Source organism: Patiria miniata, unplaced genomic scaffold, assembly GCF_015706575.1.
Source record: "Patiria miniata isolate m_02_andy unplaced genomic scaffold, ASM1570657v1 HiC_scaffold_27, whole genome shotgun sequence".
NCBI classification, from domain to species: domain Eukaryota; kingdom Metazoa; phylum Echinodermata; class Asteroidea; order Valvatida; family Asterinidae; genus Patiria; species Patiria miniata.
The window spans coordinates 3,032,764-3,055,907 of NW_024037066.1; the positions used below are offsets into that span (position 1 = coordinate 3,032,764).

At 37.4% G+C, this 23,144-nt stretch overlaps 1 protein-coding gene across 1 annotated transcript in view; it reads right to left on the reverse strand.

Annotated features, from left to right (window-relative positions):
* Nucleotides 1–22,852, reverse strand: part of LOC119734386 (rap guanine nucleotide exchange factor 1-like) — a 52,473-nt gene extending 29,621 nt beyond the window's left edge. The window contains exon 1 of the mRNA XM_038207879.1: nucleotides 22,351–22,852. Within this exon, the coding sequence (XP_038063807.1) occupies nucleotides 22,351–22,381 (31 nt within the window). The 5' untranslated portion in view covers nucleotides 22,382–22,852. The remainder of the gene's footprint in view (nucleotides 1–22,350) is intronic.
* Nucleotides 22,853–23,144: the final 292 nt, after the last annotated feature.

Genomic DNA, 23,144 nt, shown 5'->3' on the forward strand with positions numbered 1-23,144 from the left:
GGGACCAAACTCCCTGTGAAATTATTCTTTCTGGCAAGCTGTCATTTTGAAGAAATCAACAAAAAAAGGCCTTTCCAGCGGTGCTTCTTAAGAAGCACCATAGGAAATTCAAATTAGTAATTCGTTTTGTTATTCGGCAAAGCGCCCACCAGCATTGGCACGACGCACGGCGCGCGCGGTTGCTATAATTCGTCGTATCAGTGCGCGACATGGCGTAGCTGCAATCAGCTCAGTGAGAACGTGTCTCGGACGCTGAATTCAGGCCCTTTTCAAAACATGATTCAGCAACTTTTGATTTGAAATCAAGATCCTAGAATTGTTTTTCTCGAAATACACAGCTAAAGCTGAGCTGAAACTTTATCAGGTTAGTTGTTATCTTGAGCACTTTCGTAGCTTCAAACGAACAAAATGCACAAATTACAAATGATGGACTATACATTTAAAATGTACACATCGAAGGTTCCACACTAGTTGAGTATACTCCTCTGTACAGTGAGCTGCATACTTGGCATAACTCAGTCAAAACATAGAGGGCGCTATTTAATGAGCAATCACAGATGGGTGCAGATCTGTATTACAGGCCAAAAATTGCCTACCGTACACAAGCCAAATCACAATTTGTATACCCTCAAATTCTCAGGAATTAGAGCATTTTGAGGGCCGTGAACTAGAGGGTTTGTAAAATAAAAAAAAAAGAAGGGTAGAAGCCGTGAAGAGGATTGCGAGCTCGTATTTCTATGAAATTTAGATGGAATTAGGCCCTAAAATGGCTCTATGTTGCAATGGAGCGTACATGTAGGCGTCCATTTTCAAAATGGCGAAGGGCTTCAGGACTGCTTTTAGGGATGATCTTCTTTGGATGGAATTTTCTCCCCAAAGTCATCAGTTAACTCTCCCAAATATGAACAGAAAAATGAAAAGTTTGATAGGTGTCTCAAACGCCTTGTGGAGAGTTATGAGCATTTTTAATAATTTTTGGAAGAACGCGCAATTACCATTGGGGTCTATAGAATTCAATTTAAAGGTCTGCACCCAGTATGTACAGGAAATGCAGGCACTGCTACCGTAACAACAACAATATTATGTGTTCTACCATGTTAGATCAGACAAATGTCAAGCTTATCCCTTCTTAAAAAAATCTTGCTATTGTTGCTGAATCTAAACATCATGAGGACAGCATAAAAACACGCTGCTAATCTGTCATATGGACAAGTTGTTTCCAAAATATTAATATTCTCACATCTGTTTTTGATGTTACATCTAGTCAAGATGGTGGCGGGGCTCAAATGTCATACACGTACGAGCATCACAACCTTGGAAAATCATCATCTCAAAATAATCGTGCCGTGATCTTCCAACCTTGTCGTGTAATTTATAGAATGCGGTGTGCCTGTGGGGTTATTATACAGCGACAAGATAAGACTGCAACTTTAACTAGTTTAAGATAAGGCAGAGTGCATCTTTAAGCTTTCAGTGAGAAAGGCAGTGCATCCATGTTAGGCAATTAAAGAGAAACTCAGTGTGGACTTAGTGCTGATCGAATACTAGGACTGCACCTTTAAGCTTGACTTTTTTTCCAAAATATCAGTTATTTAGAATGCCAAAACCCAAGCAACAACAAATCAAAAATGTCATTTTTACTGAAGCATGATATTGGTATCATTACGTGTATTGATCAGGTTTTCTTATTCCTTTCAAGATTAATTTACGTATTTATAACCTGATCAATATTTCAGCAGTTTTGACACAGTCCAGGAGCATATTTATGGTGTAGCATGTGCTACATTTGTAAATACAATCATCTTGAATTAAATACCGCTGTCACTACCTGCGCTGCCGCTTGTCTAAATGTCAGGGCTATCCTGACAGCATTATGAGCCAACTCTTGTTTCATCAACTGCACGTGGCAATTAGCATCAAACTCCAGAATCTGCACGCAGACGACTGTTTTGTGTTCTTGCAACACCTTTGCAAAAACAAGTCCTGCAGTGATGCCTCAAATTTTAATAAAGTATTTTAAAGAAAATTTCTTCATATTTCTTTTAATTTTTATTGATCTTCTTTTAGCATTCAATGGAAAGAATTTACACATTTGATTTTAACATCTTCATTTTACCTGCAATGGTATCTTCATTTTACATGCAATGGTATCTTTATTGACGCATTTATAAAATGGGATGAAAATCCATTTCAATTCTGACCGTACATTTGACTAATCAATACCTTCTCCAACATACGTACTACTGTTTCATGTTTCAATCACTGAAATGTATCTCAACAACAAAGGGACTCACAAACACGAAATATTTAGAGAATCCTAAAATATCAGGAGACATAATCAAACATGTTTCACTTTTATAAATTCTACGAAATTTCGGGTACAATCAAGAGTTTCACAAACATGAAACATCCATAGGAATAAAAACTGTGACAAGTCGTCTTCAAGTACCCAAGTCTTCCTTTCCCTTGCAAGTTCTCTTAAGAACGTTGACATTTTCAGACGTTTCGCCCGAGGGGCTGCATGCGCAGCTTACCGAAATAAAGATATAGACACTAAGGGATACATAAGATAAGTGCAGGAGGCCTCGGAGATTGCCAAGGTGTGTGGGGGAGTAACGGTTGTTATTGCTATCAGGCCGCATCGGGGCATTGATGTGATAATAAGTGAATGCAAGAAAGTCTTCTACTAGCCTGGAGGTTCCGAGCGGCGCGCAAGTATGCACAAGACGTCGTTTTGACACCCGCTGCATTAACACCTTGGCGTTTATGCCAGTCGCTACAATGCATACACAATGAGCCCGGGCCTGCAACGAAATGGCTTGTGTGACATTTCCATCTTGACAAGATGGGGCAACAAACAAGCGATCCCCCCCCCTATCCCCCTCCCCCATTCCCCCCCCCCCCCTCCCCCAACAAAAAAAATTGAAAAATTCTGCAAAATGTTGCCGTTTTGTTTGATACAAATATGTGAGTGGTACTTTTTGGGGGGGATATATTTTACGTAAACTCCTATTTTAGGCCAAGAATTTATTTACAAACTGTTTTACTTGGATTGAAGTACTGTTATATCACAAAAGCTTGTCACCCCCCCCCCCCTTAACTAGTCTCCAAACCCTGCCCACCCCTTCTGATTGGTATAGAAAACGTATCAATATTTACTGCAGTATGCAAATAATAACCTTTACAGCGTATCAAAATAAAACACTTAAAGCAACAGATCTTATCCATTCTGTCCAAAATATTCCTTATTTCTTATGAGTTTGACTGGATACACTACATTTTTTTTTGCATTTGGTTGAAAAACATGTTTATCCAAAAAATTTCCAATAATTGGATAATGACTGAAATCTCTAATCTCCAAATCCAGAGATCCACCTTTCCATCTGAACACCTCAGGCAATAATATCTTCACCATAAATATTCACCTGATATATTTCCTCAGTTTCTCCTGGGAGTTTTGGTCGTGCATCTCAAGCAGGGTCTCTAAGGAAGTCATGATGTTATCTCCAAGACGCAAGACGTGCCTTCGCTATCAGCAATCTACTAGTCTTCTCAAAATAGAGAAGTGGGCAAACCTGGATGTCCCTAGTGACGGCTGGAGTCCGAGACTAATTCATGTCTCCAATATGACATACTAGCCTTTACAAAATGTATTTTATGAACTTCAAGTCTCAATTATTGCATACATGTACTAACCTCTATTTAATTAATATTACATACATGAACTAGCCTCTATTTTATGAACTGCTAATTCATGTGATCATGTCTCAAATATTACGCTAGCCTCTATTTTATTAATATTACATACGTGAACTACATGTAGCCTCTATTTTATGAACTGCTAATTCATGTCGCAAACATCACATACTAGCCTCTATTTTGTGAACTGCTAATTCATGTGATCATGTCTCAAATATTACGCTAGCCTCTATTTTATTAATATTACATACGTGAACTAGCCTCTATTTTATGCACTGCTAATTCATGTCGCAAACATCACATACTAGCCTCTATTTTGTGAACTGCTAATTCATGTGATCATGTCTCAAATATTACGCTAGCCTCTATTTTATTAATATTACATACGTGAACTAGCCTCTATTTTATGCACTGCTAATTCATGTCGCAAACATCACATACTAGCCTCTATTTTGTGAACTGCTAATTCATGTGATCATGTCTCAAATATTACGCTAGCCTCTATTTTATTAATATTACATACGTGAACTAGCCTCTATTTTATGCACTGCTAATTCATGTCGCAAACATCACATACTAGCCTCTATTTTGTGAACTGCTAATTCATGTGATCATGTCTCAAATATTACGCTAGCCTCTATTTTATTAATATTACATACGTGAACTAGCCTCTATTTTATGCACTGCTAATTCATGTCGCAAACATCACATACTAGCCTCTATTTTGTGAACTGCTAATTCATGTCTCAATACATACTAGCCTATATATAGTATAGCCTCTATTTTTATTAACTGCTAATTCATGTCTTTAAATATTACATACTAGCCTAAAGTTATTTCATTAACTGCTGCAACTTTTCCAAATTATACATATGTTCCTCCTGAACAAATGTTTATCTGTATAAAATAAAATAATTTGTACTCCTGCATATCTACATGTACCATTCTGTATGTACATGTACATGTTTACCTCAATTTCCCTGACTTTCCAAGTTCAATATTACAAATATTCTTATTACACAACCAGAGTTTATATGGCAAAGATCAAACTTCTAATATGAAAACCTTTCTTAAGCCTCCCCGTCCGAAAGTTCACAAGCCAAAATTTGATCATTTTAGCAGTTTTCTCTATAATTGTTAACAAGTACATGCACAGGTGTGTCAAGATCAAGCTGCACTAGTAGAGTCTGCATACACCTCACTCCAACACTTGTTGTATCATGCATAAATAAAACAAGAATCAATGTTGGAAGGCGCACGAACGTTATACACCTTGAAACAAGGTAGAAATTTACATAAGATGTTCCTCAATACATTCATGTATTAAACACATCCGTCTTGATGAAGGAATTTTTGTACACGCCATCAGCTAAAAATACAGAACCATTTCACGGAAAGATAGTGAGCATTCTCCAGATACCGAGGTAGACCTGCTGCATTCGTCAGCTAAGAACAATTTCTTAGTGCACGCTGAATTCATTACTAAAAGGAAATTGCTCCTAACGACACCGGGGAATTTACAGTCACTTCTTGAGGAGAACGGAGCCAGGAGAAGAAAGGGTGACTGGAGAAGACAACGAGTGAAAGCATCAATCATGATGATGCAAAACGAGGCAACTTGTAGATGAACAAAATCTTGTAGATTTAACAAAATGTTAAATAAGCAAAAACAACTTGTGTGAAGAAAACTGACGAAAGAGAAGATTCAAACCAGGAAACTCTGAAAAAATTGAATAATTCAATTATTTAATTCTAGCTCCCTGAATGTATCGTCTATATTCCTTTAAGTTACAGGTGTCTGGTCTGGACCTCATCCATATTCCTTCTGAGTTCCCAGCGCTGTCTGTCACATTATAGAGGCACTAGGGTACGCAGGAACAGCATGCAGGCGTGAAAGCCAAGAAGGTAATCAAATAGCTAGGTATCCTCAAATGTCAGTTTGGGCTGTCTACTCCTAGAGCTCTTCAGAGACGAGATAGAGGACATGCTGAATATCAAGAAGATGTTCTCCCTAACTCCAACGACACAGAGAAAAACTAAGGGGATGTCAGTAGTAATTAATTAAAACTTTTTTTTTTAACCTCAATCCTCCAAAATCTTCCAACTGCCTCCATGTCAAAATAGCATACAGCCTCAATCCTGCAGAATCCCCCGTTATTTCTTGAATGTGGTCCTTGGAGGGGTGACCACTGCCTCAATCCTGCAAAATCCTTCAGCTATCACTGCCAATATGTTGAGGCAGAGCCAGTGACATCCTGGAGCAGTTCAGAAGATTTCAAGTATAGCTGTAAAATCATGCACAACTGAGCATGAACAACACAAGATCCGGCCCAAGACCTTGACACGGTGCATCCTCCGAAATCAGCAACACCCTTTTGCCATGTACATGTAGCCTCAATCCTGCAAAATCCTCCATTTTGCAAAGAGGATTTTGGAGGATTTGAGAATGTTAGGCTTACACTGTGCTGCTCAGAGAAAATGTATAAATTTTAACACTCTTTTGCAGAAAATTATTGTAAGATTTCTAATGTTGAGAATTTCAATTAACAAAAATAATAAACAGGCGTCTGTTTTGGAAACAGGTTTATGAGCCATGTTTCGGGAAGTATGTGGCAGTATTTGCATAACCCACATTCTACTGGCATCATTCTTAGAATAGGCAGACTATTAGAGATTTGTCTTCCTCATACATTCTACAAGGCATACCAGCAACGTGACTGTGCCTACGCAATAACTCCTACATTCTGTATTCCACGAAGCGTGTTTATTTAAAACTCCGGTTTCTCTCCCTGGTGAATACGAACTAACACATCACTTCGCAAGATGACAGCTCGACATGACAACTCAAAAGACCAAACAGACGGATTGAGGTTTAATTAAGTGCAGCCATAGTTAATGACAGGGTCGACCTCCTCCCCCCCCCCCAAAAAAAAAAACATAACATGGGCTGTTTTGTCCAATAGAACAGTTTCTAGGCAGCGTTTGTCAAATCGAGAAATGCAGAGATTTATCTACAATTTCCATCACTAACCTACCGGTAGCACAAACACACACAAATTGCAAAATACGGCTTATCCCCAACACTCAGTGGTTGCTTAGCAACAGTTTTGGTTGACATGATGCTCTCCTCAATAATGACCAAATTACCACCACCAACCACTAGACTTAATTAAAATGGTCGGCAGAAAATGAGGCTGGTTTATTCATGCAGACATTATCTGAGTAATTACTGCTTGAAATAACAATCTCCTTTCATCGTCAAATCATCAGCTACATGTAGAAATATACAGAAGCGCGGCTGAGGCCTCTTTCAGCAATGACACCTCTCCTATGATACGATAAAATAAGCTTCAAGTCTGAAGATGAAAAACACTGCCAAATTGAGTAATTATCACTGTTCCGTGAAAGGCCATCAAGCCAAATTGAAGAAATGAGTTGCTACGGAAACAGCAAGAATAGCGTGCAGGTGTGCACACTTGTGTGAAGCTCAAAAAGGATAATTGCACCCTAACCTTTCAAAATCCTCTTTGAAAAATGGAGGATTTTGCAGGATGGAGGATTTTGCAGGATGGAGGCTACATGGCAAAAGTGTGTGGCTGATTTCGGAGGATGCAGTGTGTCAAGGTCTTGGGCCAGACCTTGTGTTATTTATGCTCAGACACGCATGAATTTAGGCCTAGATTATACTTGAAATCCTCCACACTGCTCCAGGATGTCACTGGCTGTGCCTCAATATAGTAGGGCTGTCCCGAAAATACAGAATATTTGATCACCAACAGAATATTCGAATAGCTTTTTGCCGCTTTAAATAACAAAACAACAACAACAAAAATACGCACACACATGTACCGGTACATGTACACACACGACTGTGATGTTACTTTATCATAAAGTTGCGGCGTTTTGTTGTCAGGTGCCACCTGGTGTTTTTTTTTTTTACGACAGTAACTTTTTGGTTGACAGTGGTTCATTGTTTCTATCCTTTTAGCAGGTTAATAATAATAATAATAATTTGGGAGGCTAATCATCCTTACTCGCAGCTGGTATGCTGAATTGCGAAGGACGCGGCTACAACGTGGTCGGGCCGCTGGCACGTAAAGGCGCCTATGGCTGCCGGCCACATCGACCCATATATGACCACGGAGCACAGCCTGAGATCGAAAGTGTTTGATGTTTCCGGAGGGAGGAAAACCGGAGGGCCCGGAGAAAAACCCACGTGGCACAGGAGAGAACCAACGCACAACTCTACTCACATGCGATCCGCAGCCAGGATTTGAACCGTGATCACCTTGGTGAGAGGCGAGCGCTTTACGCACAAGCCACCCATGCCACCCAGGTTAAAGCCCTTGACAGTCATAAAATGCGTACTGCAAAACTCTTCATATCGATTGCTGCATGCAAATTTCAACTGGCGCGCTCTGCATGCAACTTTTGACCAGCGTGGCACACAGTTGCAGCTGGCAGTTTCGAATATCCGAATATTCGGTCAAACACAGTTTCGAGTAATCGAATACTAAATTATTCCAAAATGCACAGCCCTACACGTATCACAATGTAAGGCCAAGGACATATCTGTCACATATCTGTCACACACGAGGTTAATAAACACAATCTGTATAAAAAGTTGGGTACTTTCATTATAAAAATGTTATTTTCAACAATCTTAAGCTTGTATCCAGGAAATTGGACAAGTTCAAAATTAGCATCTGTATTTTATGTTCTACTAAATGCCATTTATAACACCGATTGCCTAATCATTGGGCATTCTTGGAATTATGACAAAGTGAAATGTCTCATGCAATCATAAACGCTGTTTGAACATGGTGTATTTCAACAGATCTTGTTTGCTCGCAATTGTTTGTTCTCAACAAACACTCGAGTTCTGCATTAAAGAGAAAACAAAACAGGACACAATGCCAGCACTATGTGGTACGCAGTGTCAACAGGAAGTCAGGACACATGTCCAATATAATTCCTGAAATGTTTGACTGGATTGTTTAGATACGTGTTGATAATGTGGTTGGCTAGATTGCGCAAGAAATATCCAAAAAAGTCTGTCGTACATGGATTTATTTTGGCACACCGTATAAGGAAACAAAGTACTAATTTGCCATTTGTTGAAAAACATGTGTACGTGTACTCGTACTATCAACACTTTAATCTGACCAACAAAAAATATTATCCTCAAGTTGGATAGAGTTCAAAATTGGGTTTCTGTCCGTCAACGACTATATTTAACACTGTACATGTATACTCAAGTGTTGTAGAAGGGCTTCTGAGAATAAATACACAAGCTTACTTGAGTGGGACTCGAACCCACGCCCTCCTGTTTTTACTGGTGCACTTTTTTTCCACCGGAAAAAAATTGTAGTGTCTGTCAGACATTTTGAATTTAAAAGGTATATTTCTCAAGTGTAAAATACTGTACCTGTACATGTACACAAATACGTTATCGGCCTAGTGGTGAATGCTATCTGATAACGTCTCTTGAACATGTAGACAGGATGTAGATGCCACACTAGAAGCTTACAGGGCAAGTCAACAAAAGCGGAACCCAAAAACAAAGAAAAATATTTCATATTAAAAAACTATACAATGTAGCACCAACGTTACTTATGACTTGGAAAATGGAAGCCCATTTATTAAACCACTTTTAAGTGACAAAATTAATTCAATTGCTCTACACATTAACATTGTATCACTATTGAAACAAAGTAACCCTAAAATCGGTTTCGTAAAAAAAACAATTTATTGCGCGTTTTGACTTTTTGGAACAACAAAGAAAATGACACAGAATACTTGTTTCCACAACTGTAGTACACAATATCTTTATAAACAACCCTGCTTTAGCTAACAGTAAGTTTATAAATCCACTTTTTTTTAAAGACGGGCCTTCAAAAGGACTTTAACTTCTAAACTCAGTTTTTATAGCTGGTGATGTTTGAAGACAATTGTAACAACAATTCTTGAAATCGCATTTTTGGGCGAAACAGATTTTAGGGTCATTTCATTTAAATGGTGACATACGGTACATGTAATTTAAACGAATTGAGCAATTGAAGTAATTTTTTCATATAAAAGTAGTTTAATAAATTGGCTTACCAGTCCTTATTATTTTGGGTGGTACAATTTTTTTACACATAAAATGTATTTCGTTGGGTAAGGTTTGGGCTCCGCTTCTGTGGACTCACCCTGTATTACTGTTTACCAGTTAGATGCAAATTGATTTAAGCCACAGCATATCTAACTGTCTGGTTACTAATTAATCCCATTACTGTTGCTACCACAAACCACAGACACATTAAGCCACTCAAGGTACACTGTGTAATAATGTTTATCTTGTTAGTAACCACAATGCATGTACATGTACATGTAGTATACAGCAGTCCTATGTGTAGTAAAATGGGCCTTATTCACGAGTTGGCCAGTTTTGTCGAGTTCCCTAAATGTATTTTATTAACTGTTAACTGTTGAATGGGATGGCGCCAGACTATTTATGCAGGCACAATGCAGCCTTATTTTACCGTCATTTTTTTTAATATGGCTTAAAACATTAGTTTAATTACAAATTTTAAATTATTCATTGAAGCAGATTGGAATTTATTATCAATTAACTTGCTTTAATTTCTCTTCCAAGTTCAGAAAGTTTAGATTTTACCTCACTTTCAATTCAATATGGCCGACTCGTGAATAAGGCCCATTCCGTGATCTGTGTGATAAAATATCATACATCTTCTTTACACTCACGCCAAAATATGTACATGTATGTACACTGCTAACTTCATTTATATTTTTTTACATTTTAAAAACATTTACATGTGAATAAAATTTAGGCAGGCAACTATGAATTTAGGGGGGAAAGAAGAGGAAATTCCAAACCGCACACGACTTTGTACAGCATTTTTCAATTTGTAACAAGTAAAAAACGAGGAAATCAGCGGATCCGAGGAAAAGTTGCATGCCTAATAATTATAAGACCAACATTTTTCGCATGAATTTCACAGCAACTGTGAATGCCCTCTTTTCAACTCTTGACATTAAAATTGTTTATTAATAAATTTTCATGGGCAATTTCTTGATAAAGGTATCAAGCATTTGACTTTTTACAATAAGGATATATATCTCTCTTTTTTTCGGATAGATTAGAATCTCCGATGAAATATATACTTTGAAAAATCACTAAACTTTCCCCAACAAAATAAACACAGATTTCTATTTTTTTTATTCCTTGACATCTATACACAGAACACAATGTATGTATGTTTACCTCGTGATCTCGTGGCCTGATGAACCGGCGGAATAATTGCAAAGTGCTTTGAGATTGTTGATACCGGTACAATGGAAAGCGCTATATAAGCATTACAATTTATTATTAAATGTACATGTATGTGCCAGCCCAACTAAACAAATAGTTATGTCCTGTTTTGTGGTTTTTAACCAAGACCCAGAGAGAAAGTCCCTTACACAAATCGTCCCTCCCACCACCGCTCTAACCAGCAACAACACAAACAGTGGGTGGCCACTCCGAAATATTTAATATATGGTTTGTGGTCAAAACTACATCCAGACAGACCACCGGGACCTCTATTAAAAATAAATCAATCATTTCCAGTCCTGTTTAACTGGTGCCGGTTGCTGGGTTTCATACAAGCTGATTTTTTTTCTTCTCTGTTTTAAACTGACTGTTTTCAATGAAACTACTATAAATACATTGTATTTATTTCTTAGATTGGAAGTTCTGATCTTCATGGGTGTAAAAGTATCGTGTAGTAGCATACCGAATATTCAAATATTAGATCTTCAACCCAATATTTGAATAGCTTTTTTCTCCGGTGAGAACATTACAAACTAAAATGTACATATTCAACTGTGATGTTATTTAATCATTAAAGGGAATGTACATCATTGGCTTGTGCCGTAATTTTCAGAAATGAACTATTTGAGAGGTTAGTATAATAGACCAAATACTGTTACACTGACATGTTTGAAGTTTTGTGTTCGAAAATGCTGGAAAAACCAAGAAAAACAAAAATGTTCAAGTAGTCTGGTTCCCTGACTCCAGTAAAGATGAAATGGATCAATTTATAGATGCCGGAAAATTGTAAGGTAAGGGAACCAGTATAGCTGGCCTGCACCCGTTCATGAACATGTAACCAATAGCAAACACAATTTGGACTGGAAAAAATGGTAAATTTGGAGCAGTAGTTGAAAAATAGTTAGGTTTTTCCAACGGTGGTCGGCCGACCACCGTTGGAAATTTATACAAAATACCACTTTTCTTGAAAATGACTTCACACCAGGTGCCATAATTTTACAGGATGCTTTAGACTGTCATTTACCAACATCTTAGTAAGGTATTTCGTTAAAATTTGTTAGTTTTGTTTTTCGATGTTTGCAAATGTTGTATATTCTCTTTAAGTTGCAGTGCTTTATTGTCAGGTGCCACACTTTCTGTCGACCGGTAACTTTTTTTGTCGACGGCAGTTCATTGTTCCCATCCTTTTAGCAGGTTAAAGCCCTCGACAGTTATGTTGCAGCTGTTGTAATTAAGTTGCAGCTGGCAGTTTTGCAATATCCGAATATTCGGTCAACCGCAGTTTCAAGTAATTGAATACTAAATTTGACAAAATACTAAAATGGACAGTCCTATAATGCAGATTTTTTTATCCTCACCCCTTTTCCCGCACCCCCCTCTGAAAAAAAAAAATTATGAAACAGTTCATCATACATAAAGTTCAGTATTTACAATAATTTCCCATCAACAACCATCACAAATTAAGCCACATTTGTCTTAGTTTGCTTGTTTTTATTCTCCAAAGTTCGGGGAGTCGTCATTGTTTCCATGATCTTGTTGAATCTAGAAACTTGTCACATTACAATCATTACAGTCCTGTTAAGTTTTATGACACAGATTTCTATGTGCATACTGTAGACTTACCTGTGAGAATTATTCAACAAAGACACGTTCTAATCATTCTTTACATTCCCGGTCCTTGGATTGTCGGTTTCGCTGTTTTCCTCAGTATGCGGAACAGTCTGGTCTTAAATCCTTACACAATTTACCGAATAGTTGAACAATATGTTAATACCATTCAACAATTGGACATATCGCCGCTAGGAATTTATTCCAATAAACCACGGGAATGCAACAACTTTCATGTCAGCTGTACGAGCAGGGATTTACAAGAATGAAGAAATGACCACGGATGTATTGAGCGGAAATACCCACACAACTTTGACAATAGAAAAGTGCACTCAATATGCTCAACGAAGCATACAGTTTTACACAAAAAACTTCCTAAATGGGCAACAAAACCTAAAGAAACAAAGGGTACACCAAGGGCAAATTGAGTCACTGAAAAAAACAAAGTCTTGTTTCTCAGCTGCCTGTGTTTTCCTTGTAGATTCTTTTGGTTTCATTTGGTTTCATACAATTTTTTTACAAAATGTTCTCACTTTCTGAATGGAAATATTAAAGCTCCACTACATTATACCTTTTGTTGCCATGTACATGTAACCTTGATATTGCCATTTAATAAGGGAATAAATGTGTGCTTGGAAGGTTTTTATCACTCTGTTTAAGACCGCTTAGAGTCTGGGTGCTGACAATTACCCGAGCCGGAGGCGAGGGTAATTATCAGCACCCAGACTCTAAGCGGTCTTAAACAGAGTGATAAATACCGACCGAGCACATATTTATTCCCATTCATAAATACCTTTTCGGCAAAAAAAATAATAATAATTCGTTCAAAAATCCTGATTTTGTTCAACAAGTTCACTTCATGCTTTTTGAAACATCCCTCTAGCAAAATAATGGAGTGTTCAGCTGGCAAGTATCAGCTGGCAAGTAAGATGTAAACAACCCTTTTATGGAGATTGACGCGCGCGTAGCATGTTCTGCACGATGTCGCGCAGAACGCACCTGGGGTGTTGCGTTTTGAATTTAGAACTATAAAATTCTGACTCGCTGGTAGTGTTGCGCATGCCTACCGGTACATGAGGATTGTGAACGTTCAACCAATAAAACGGTATAAGGCACTGGTTTTTGTAGCAGTCCAAATTTCATGTGACACTGGAAAAGTGTTTAAGACCAGCCAGCCATGTCTTTATCATCTGTTTAAGACCGGCCCTGTGACGGGTTCTCGACCAATGGGAATTTATTTACGAATGCATTTTCAAGCACTGTAGAAAAAATAATTCATCAAGTTATAAATTTCATGTCAAGTTTAAAAAACCCACATTACTCATCAACTACCGGTACAAATACTAGTACCGTACACATGAACACAATGACACCTGAGAATATTCACAAACCATAAATTCTTTTGATTTCTCATTATTTTTTTCTGTGTTCGTGACATTTAAAATCGGGTTTCCACTTGGCTGGAGTGCTCTATGCTTGATATCTTTCCATATTAAAAAAATCATTGAAGCAGCCGTCAAGCGTGGAAAATTGTTCAAACTTGAGATTGTAATATTATAATGGTACTATTACTATGAGTGCATACGCACTTCAAAATGGAATTAAATACCATTTCTAGCCACATTAGTTTTTACGGAAATAATAGGCCGGCGCCTTTGGTGTAGTGTTGAATGAGTATAATTAATCAATCTGCCTTCTGGGAACCTGACGAAAAAAGTTCACAGAGATACAATGTACAGATGTTACTGGAATGTACGAGAGCATTTGTGAACATTTAGACAACTAATCTTGAATTTAACAAACTATTGATGCGTATTTGACATTTAGAATTCGCATACAAATGTATCAGGCATGCAACTGGGGAGGCCACAAAAAAAGATGAAATTCAAAGATTTCCAAGACTTTGTACAGTGTTTTTTCCATTTTTAATGGCACACATGGGTAGTTAAAAAAAGAAGACACAATCAGCTGCTCCGAGGAAAAGCTACATGCCTGATTATACACTAATGATCTTTCTACATGTAATCTGAAAGTCTAGATGGGATTCCATCTGTTGCTATAGCAACTTAGCCTTTGTTTGAATACTTCTGACGTACATGAACATCGTACTTATTTTATTTTCTTATCCACAAATAGGTCTCCCTGTTTTATGAGGCATTGTATCACAAATGTTTATTTAAACTTCAGGACAACTTCCAGACAAATACATGTAGGGCCTACAACTCATAACAATCAACAATATCATTTCCATACAGAGAAGTAAGCAACGTTGATATATCGATATTACTCGATTAGGGCTGTTCCATATTATTTTGATATCGATATCGCCGATGACAATTTTTTAATCATAACGAAATTTTCGATATTGAGGAATAACAACGAAAATACCGAACATGCGTCAGATTATCATTAAAGCAAATTTTCTGTTTCTGCTTTTACTTTGTGTTAAACATTTGCTGTATAATGAAATAAAAGTCGGCGGCAACATGTGCTTTTGACGCAAAATAAAAACATCGCAAAATGCCAAGCGACATCGCTTTGTGATCTGCGTTCGCTGAAATTCGCGGTCTCCCCAATGTAAAACCTCAAAACAAACCGCCTGTTCTGGACAAACTGTCAGTGCTGAGAATTGTTTTAGAAAGTTTGAGCAATATGCTCCAGAGAAAGTCGTGGAAGATTGGAACTTAAATTTTTAATTTTTTTTTACTAAAGTGTATCGTTATACTTTTACATGGGATAATCAATATTTTTTTCGATATTGGATTTCTGATGTATCAATTATTGAAAATTTCGATATCGACGGTGCTTACGGAGAAGACCACACAAAATACTTCAACAAATAAAGAAGTAAAAGCCATCAACGTTTTGTTCAAATATATTCTTTGCATTGTAAGAAACATGCTGGTACTTGTATACGACATGTATATATTTACTGTAAGAAATTTTTTAATGGACATCACCCAAACACAATTCGAATGCTACACAAAACTTTGGGTTCATTCTAGAAAGTACAGAAAAGAAATGGAAGAAGACACACTGTGACAGAAGATATCTGTTCACATTTTTTTAAATTTAATTTATTACAACAAACGTAACTTTCAACCTGCCACCCACTACGTACTGAAACCAATGAGACTTATACACTCTCACAGCCTGTCATCAGCGCTCACAGTGCGACAGGAATCCCCCTATTGTGATCCCAGCATTCCATAGTGCCTGAGTCACTGAGAGGGTTGGCTGTCAGTGGTAGCAATGTGTTGAAATTATGTGCTAGGCCATTTCCTGCCTCCATGGTTAGGCCTACATTGTACACTGACATCAACATGAACACGATAAAGATGTGGGGTGCTGTGGTCCAATGGTTATGGTGTTCGACTCATGTGCCGTGGTACATGGGTTCGAACCCTGACAGCAGGGAATATGGTGCTTGTGTGGGCAAGGCACTTTACTACATTTTGTACGATTGCCATTAATGCGCTGATCTCGAGCTGCTGCAGGGTCTCATTCCTGATGAACAGGGATAATAATTGTGATGCGCATTTGATCATATTCTTATGCAATTTGCGCATTACCAATGTATAAATTATTATCATTATTATAAAGATCCAGTGTCTTTGTTTTGTACAATTTTTTTTCACTTTTGACAATTTTTTTCACATCCAATTTTTATTTTTTGATCACATATCAGCACTATTTCGAATGAAAAATACAACAATTTATTTAGCCAATTCTGTTGATACGTTTTCTTCTTCTTCTTTTTTTTTTTTTTCAAGTTCCAGAAAACTGGGAAACCCTTTTTCCACAACTTACCTGAGCCTTAATGCCTGCTCCCGACTTCAGAGAATTTTGACAAAATTTACTGCATGTGTAGAAAGTTAAAGGTAATTCAACATTTGCTTTTGCTATAATTTTCAGAAATGGATGGATTTGGGGTTAGTATTTTTTGGCAAATATTGTTACACTGACCTGTTTAAACTTAAGTTTTGTGTTCACAGATGCTGGGAAAACCAACAAAAATATGCTGTTATTGTTGTCTCAGGCATGCAACTGCGAATATAGAAAAAACGAGGAAACTCCAAACCACACAAGACTTTGTACAGTGTTTTTCAATTTGTAATGGAAGTCAAAAGAAGTAATAAACGAGGAAACCAGCAGATCCGAGGAAAAGTTGCATGCCTGTAGTCTGGATCCCTAACCCTTTTTCAGATGAAAACGGAGGAATTTATAGATGTAGGGGAATTGTCAGGTCAGGGAACAAGACTAGCTGGATTGCACCCATTCAAGGATGTGTAACCGATTGCAAACAAAATGTGGACTCACTAAATTTGGTAAATCGGGGGCAGTTAGTTGAAAAAAAAATCATGTTTTTTTTCCAGCGATGGTCAGCCAACCATCGTTGGAAATTGTTACAAATATTCCACTTTTCTTGGTATTTCAGAATAAATTGGTAGTTTTGTTTAGTTTGCAAATGTTGTACAGTACCTTTAAAGTATTTTGACTATCTACGGGTATGAGATAATGGCTTTCTTAAGTTGAACTCAGAATGATTTTACGAGCACAGACAATAGCCAAACCACAGGATATATAAAAAAGAGCCCAAAAAAACCCCGTTAATCGACGTTGTTTATTCTGGAACACAGTAAAACTTCTAACACAGAATGTGTACCTGCAGATTTCACAAGAAAGTAACTCTGTTCAAGTTCAGTGCTAGTCATTCACATTCAACCAACAAAGCATTTTAATTTCCCAGGTTCGCCTTGCAAAAACAACACAGTTTCATCACAATGCAAGCACGCCTAAGTTTTTTAATCACTAAAGTTCCTGGTTGACATATTTGACCCCAAACGACCCTGCAGGACAACAAAAATAAGGTCATCAAAAGTACTGCCCGCAGGCCATCAATACTGTGGGTTTTTCCCGTCTAAGTTCCGGCTGGCATCGCAGCTACATGTACAAGTATGTGTGCTGTATTTTATTTAGGGTAAAATTTGCAAACGGTTAACTTAATTTAGGTCAAGATCTTAAGGATCTTTATTGAATACCAATTTTCCCTTCCAAGTTCAAGAAAATAAAAGTCAAACTTAGCTCTATTAATTTAGACAAGTTTGAAAAAAAACCCTAATAATACTTCAAACTGTTTAACTGCTTAATACTCTCAAATCCACCCGAAAATTAGTCCAAAATGTGATGCATTTCAAAATCCTGCTGACATTTAATTCTCGTTGTTTGGTTGGACATTTTGCACTCAACTCTCAGATCAATCAAAACCCTTTCAATCGATTTGCAAAGCTCTGGGGTTCCGCTGCTAAACTCGGGCAAGATTCTCTAGTAGTTGCGTTGTCTGTGTGCCAACAGCAAACACTCAGGGATGGGGCAGACTCACCAAGTACCAGAAGATAATTGCCAGTATAGGATTACATCTTGCCACACAACTTGGAGGACTTACTGTTTATTTATGGAAGCAAATTAAAATAATCCCCGTCACTTTAGGTTTCGGGTCTCCAGAGACAGCGTGACTCATACTTAAAGGGAAAATACAACATATTTGCAAACATCAAAAAACGAAATGATCAAATTATCATGAAATACCTTACTGAATTGCTAGGGATTGACAGTCTTAAGCAACCTGTAAAATCGTGGCTCCTGGTGGGCTGACATTTTGAAGAAAAACTGTATTTTTCCAACGCTGGTCGGCAGACCAGCGTTGGAGAAAACTGGCTTTTTTCAAAAATTGTTCTTCATTTTTCATATTTAGTTATTCTGACTTTTCTTTGCAATTGATCACACACCTGTGAAGGGGTACAAGCCTGCTAGACTGATTCTCTGACCTTACAATTCCCCAAAGTGTATCAATTGCTTCGTTTCATCTTAAGTGGGGTCAGGGAACCAGACTACAAGAACATGATAGGTTTTCTTGGTTTTTCCAGCATCTACAAGCCCAAAACATGAAACAAGTCAGTTTAACAATATTTTATATAACATAGGCCTACTAATCCTCCAAATCCATTTATTTCTGAAAATCGCAGCAAAAGCAAATGTTGTACATTCCCTTTAAAGGCAGATAGTACTGCCCAAAGATGTGACCCATTTTTGTGCTTTTTGGGGACTTTGTTTTTCAAGTCCTACCTTTGGCATTGCAGACCTTACTGTAACTGCCAAAGTGAACACTTTGGGTAGGCCCTACACTATTTTTCTGTGAACAAAAATTGTTTGAATCTCTTAAATCTCTTAAAAATTTGCAAACAAAAACACCTACTCCGGGGTTTGATCCCCCCCCCCCCCCCCAAAAAAAAGTACCCATAGTTTAATCTTATTTTGCTCGTAGAATTCTTAAATCTCTTAATCTCTTAAAAATTGGCAAACAAAAACACCCATTTCAAATGTTGACACCCCCCCCCCCCTCCGAAAAAAAGGACCCCTCTAATTTTGACTTTAGATTCAGTGTTAAAACTTGAAAGTAAGCGTACACAAATTTACACTATGTAAAATCTCTAAAAATGACAGCTAAGGAAAAATATATCAAAAAAAAAAATCTGAAATGGGGACTGTTAAAATAAACATCATCTACATTTACATGAAGATTCAGGTCAATCATCAATAACGGAAGACGGGGAAAATATTTATACATTTGTGCGTGTATCGTGCATATATCTGGTTCCAACATTGGAGCCTGAAAAACTACACAAACTTTCCATCAAACAATGAAATCCAACGCTTGAAAAAATATTTCCTGTTGTTCTTCCTTCTCCTGAACAGGATTTCACAATAAATTTGTCCTTTTCCTTTATTTTGACAAGAAAAGAAATCCCCAACTCACTTTCCTCGTGATCGCTAATTATGAAAACACACTCGACCCTAAGTACTTTTTTTTTACGGTTCATTAAATGCCTCAGAGCCAGTGGACCTAGTGAAATGACAGTTAAAATTTGTTGTGGTTTTGGATCCATTGTAATTGTTACTGGGAAACTCCAGAGTAAATGGTTACCACACAATGCATGCATCAATGATCGTCAAGGGGAGAACAATGTTCGAACAAAAGAAAAAAAAACTGGGCCAGCCAAATTCCAAAGCTGGAACTATCAATGAAGAAGCCTCACCTACGCATAGGACTAATGGGGAAATATGCATATTTAGCATAAATACTAAACGATTGAGATAGAGAATGTTTGAAATATTTGGTGGCATATGACAGAGAGGCATCACTTTCTATAAAAGTATTCTTCTCAATCAATATTTCAATAAAAGCAGCGACTAAAAAGTTGTTAACTGAAGACTGGCCTACATGTACATTTCTGTTCTGTCTCTCATGACCTTTGTGTACTTTTTTTAAATTTTGCACAATTAAATTTAATTTTTCAGCATTCAGTTCACATTTCACAAGGCACTCAAGCTTGAGTGGCGAAACTAAGCTAAGGTACTCTAAAAAAAAAGAAAAAGCAACAAAAGCAGAGCGGACTTTGGATGCCCATTCCTTGATATACCGCTGTTAGTGTTGTTTGAACACTGAAGTTTCATTCACAAGTTTTGATGCTGTTTGAATTCAATGTGATGTTAAAGGGAATATACATCATTTGCTTTTGCTGTAATTTTCAGAAATGGATGGAATTGGGGGTTGGTAATATACAGAAAATATTGTTACACTGACTTTTTTGAAGTTTTGGGTTCGAAAATGCTATAAAAACCAAGAAAAACAATCATTTTCCTGTAGTCTGGTTCCCTGACTCCATTTAAGAAGAAACTGAGCAGTTTATATACATTGGAGAATTGTAAGGTCAGGGAACCAGTCTAGCTGGCTTGTACCCGTTCATAGGTGTGTAATCAATTGCAAACAAATGCGATGGTCAATTGGGGCCAGTATTTGTTTAAAAAAAACCAGTTTTTTCCAACGCTGGTCGGCCGACCAGCGTTGGAAATTTTACAAAAATACCACTTTTCTTGAAAAATGACAGTATACCAAGTTCCATGATTTTACAGGATGCCTTAGACTGTCATTCACTAACAGTCCAGCAAGGTATTTCAAAATAATTTGGTAGTTTTATTTTTTGATGTTTGCAAATGTTGTATTTTCCCTTTAAACTTTCTTGCTTTGACCAGTATGGGAATACACTTTCTGGAATTGAGTTTAACCAATAAGACCCAAGCTATACACTGTTTTAAAGGTTTAATATATAGGTCAGGTGAGTTTACCTTGCCCTGCATACCATTCATACTTCACCTGGGGAACACTATTTCCTATCGCAGGTGACCCCCATTCAATCATTGCCATCCATATCAATTACACGCATTCACAGTGCCATATTCTCTCATCAAACCTGACAACAAGCTCCTGAATCCGAAGCAGGGAGAACATTTGGTCATGGGGGGGGGGGCTCAATCTGAATACATTTGATGTGATAGCACAAGTGGCTGACAAATGCATGGTATGAAATTTTATTGGGTTGCATATTCAATACCAATGGTAAACAAAAATTACTGAAAAGCTAACAGGGGAATTAAAGGATTCTTCTTTTTCTTATTTTCAATACTTGGTATTTTTTTTTAATGAACATTGTATCTAAAAGCTTTCTCCTGAAACTGAGAATTTCTCCTGAAAAACACAGAAATATTTGAGACTTGTTGAATAAGCCTATATTCTGTTCCATGGCAAATATGAAAATCCAAATCCAAATTTGTTAATTCTATGGGGAAAATTGTTTTACCACACTCTCCAAAACAACATTTGCAAAATTTGCTTGTAAAGTCAATGGCCTGTAAGAGAGCAAAGGTTAAAATTCAAAGATACACATGTCTCCTCATTAAACACAGCGTATAATTATAAACTTTTACATACCTATTCTTAGAATAATAATAGAATATGAACTACATGTACTTTCACTTTTTTAGATACAGTCCAATCATGACTATATGACCTAGGCCTACATACAGGATATGGTTTTGAGTTTAACAACTGTTTTAATTATATTTGGGGTGGGGGAGGAGGCAAAAAAGGTTGCATATAATTTATTTATGATTTGATGAACTTAGCCACATTTAAGTCACGTCAAGAAATTGACTGGATCTTCAAAATTTCCAAAGGAAAGGAACAAAGTTACATACATGTAGTATTAGTAATATTTACTGCGAAGTGTTTATTTAGCCGTATACATGTGAGTAGGCCTTCTCCATATAAGATATTAAATTACAATTTCACGACGCGAATACGACAAGCGAATGCTTGTCAATACCACATCCACCTCACTAGCAACGCCGCATGAGTTCCAGTCCCAACGCGACCGATGGTTTTGACACTTTATTTGTTTGTGTCAAAAAAAATAAGAGTTGTCGAGAAAAAAAGTAGCAACCTAGCATCTTTATTAACCCTAACCGAACACAACCCATCAAAGTTCAACAGCAGGTTTGTGTTTAAATCTGTTGGGATAGGTACAGTTCCCCTAATAATGTTGCAACCTGACGCCACTTGTGCGATTGTGTACAAAGTCTATGGAGAGTCAAGAAAATTGTCTAAGTATTTCCTAACAAAATTGGAAATGTTTCTCAGTCCCAGATTCATATCTTATCATCATTTTTGCAGTGAATGACCTTCGTATATCATTGAGATGATATACGAAGAATTAAGTGGCGTCAGGTTGCAACATTTTTTTCCACTAGTAATTACTACATTCTTTCAATATTAACTGCCTTTTTTATTTAACAGGCTTGACGTAATAAAAAAAAAATTTATAACTTACCCTTGACTCTCATTTTTGCCGGTGAAGACATGTTGCTTTAAAACTATACGGGGATGAATCGTCTGCAGACGATAATACTAAATCGTTATTTACATCCAGTTTACATGGTGTCTTTCCACTCAATCGACTGTCACAACAATTGCTATTCTCTAAGTTCTAGTTCAACTATTGAACTAACGATGATGATGAAATTCTGGCACAATTGCAGAAATTGTTGAGCTCTCTCGTCATGCGATGCGCGACTTGCGAGTCGATCTGCAGCTGCACCGCCGGCGCCAGTCGACGACTAGTGCACACCGATTTCTGGAATTAACCTCCCTTTGATCATCACGAGGATCTCACAATAGACGTCAAAATACCAAACTCTTGACAGATTAGGAGTACGCTTTCACAAGTTTTGAAGAGTTTCTTTGATTTAGTTTCGGTTTCACTGTTGTGTTTTTATTAAATGTTGACGATGCATGCGTTTGTGCGCATTATTACTTCCTGATCCTGAATCCTCTACAGCTGGTATCCGGCGGTAGCAATAAAATGTAGCGCGATTGGATGTGTTACCAGGGAAAACCGCGCTGATTGGTAAAGTGTTGGCCAAGAGAGGGCGCTATGCAACTGCATCGAACGCGGTCCGAATGGGGGCGGGGTAGCGATGCCGAGGGCGAGGGGGGGGGGGATTGTTAGTGGTTTCTTCAACAAAATATCACTACATACATTATGAACCGGAGCTGGTCTAAAACAGTACATACTAGCATTGTTTTTTCCCTTTTTAGAGATCTAATAACCGATTGATTTGAAAT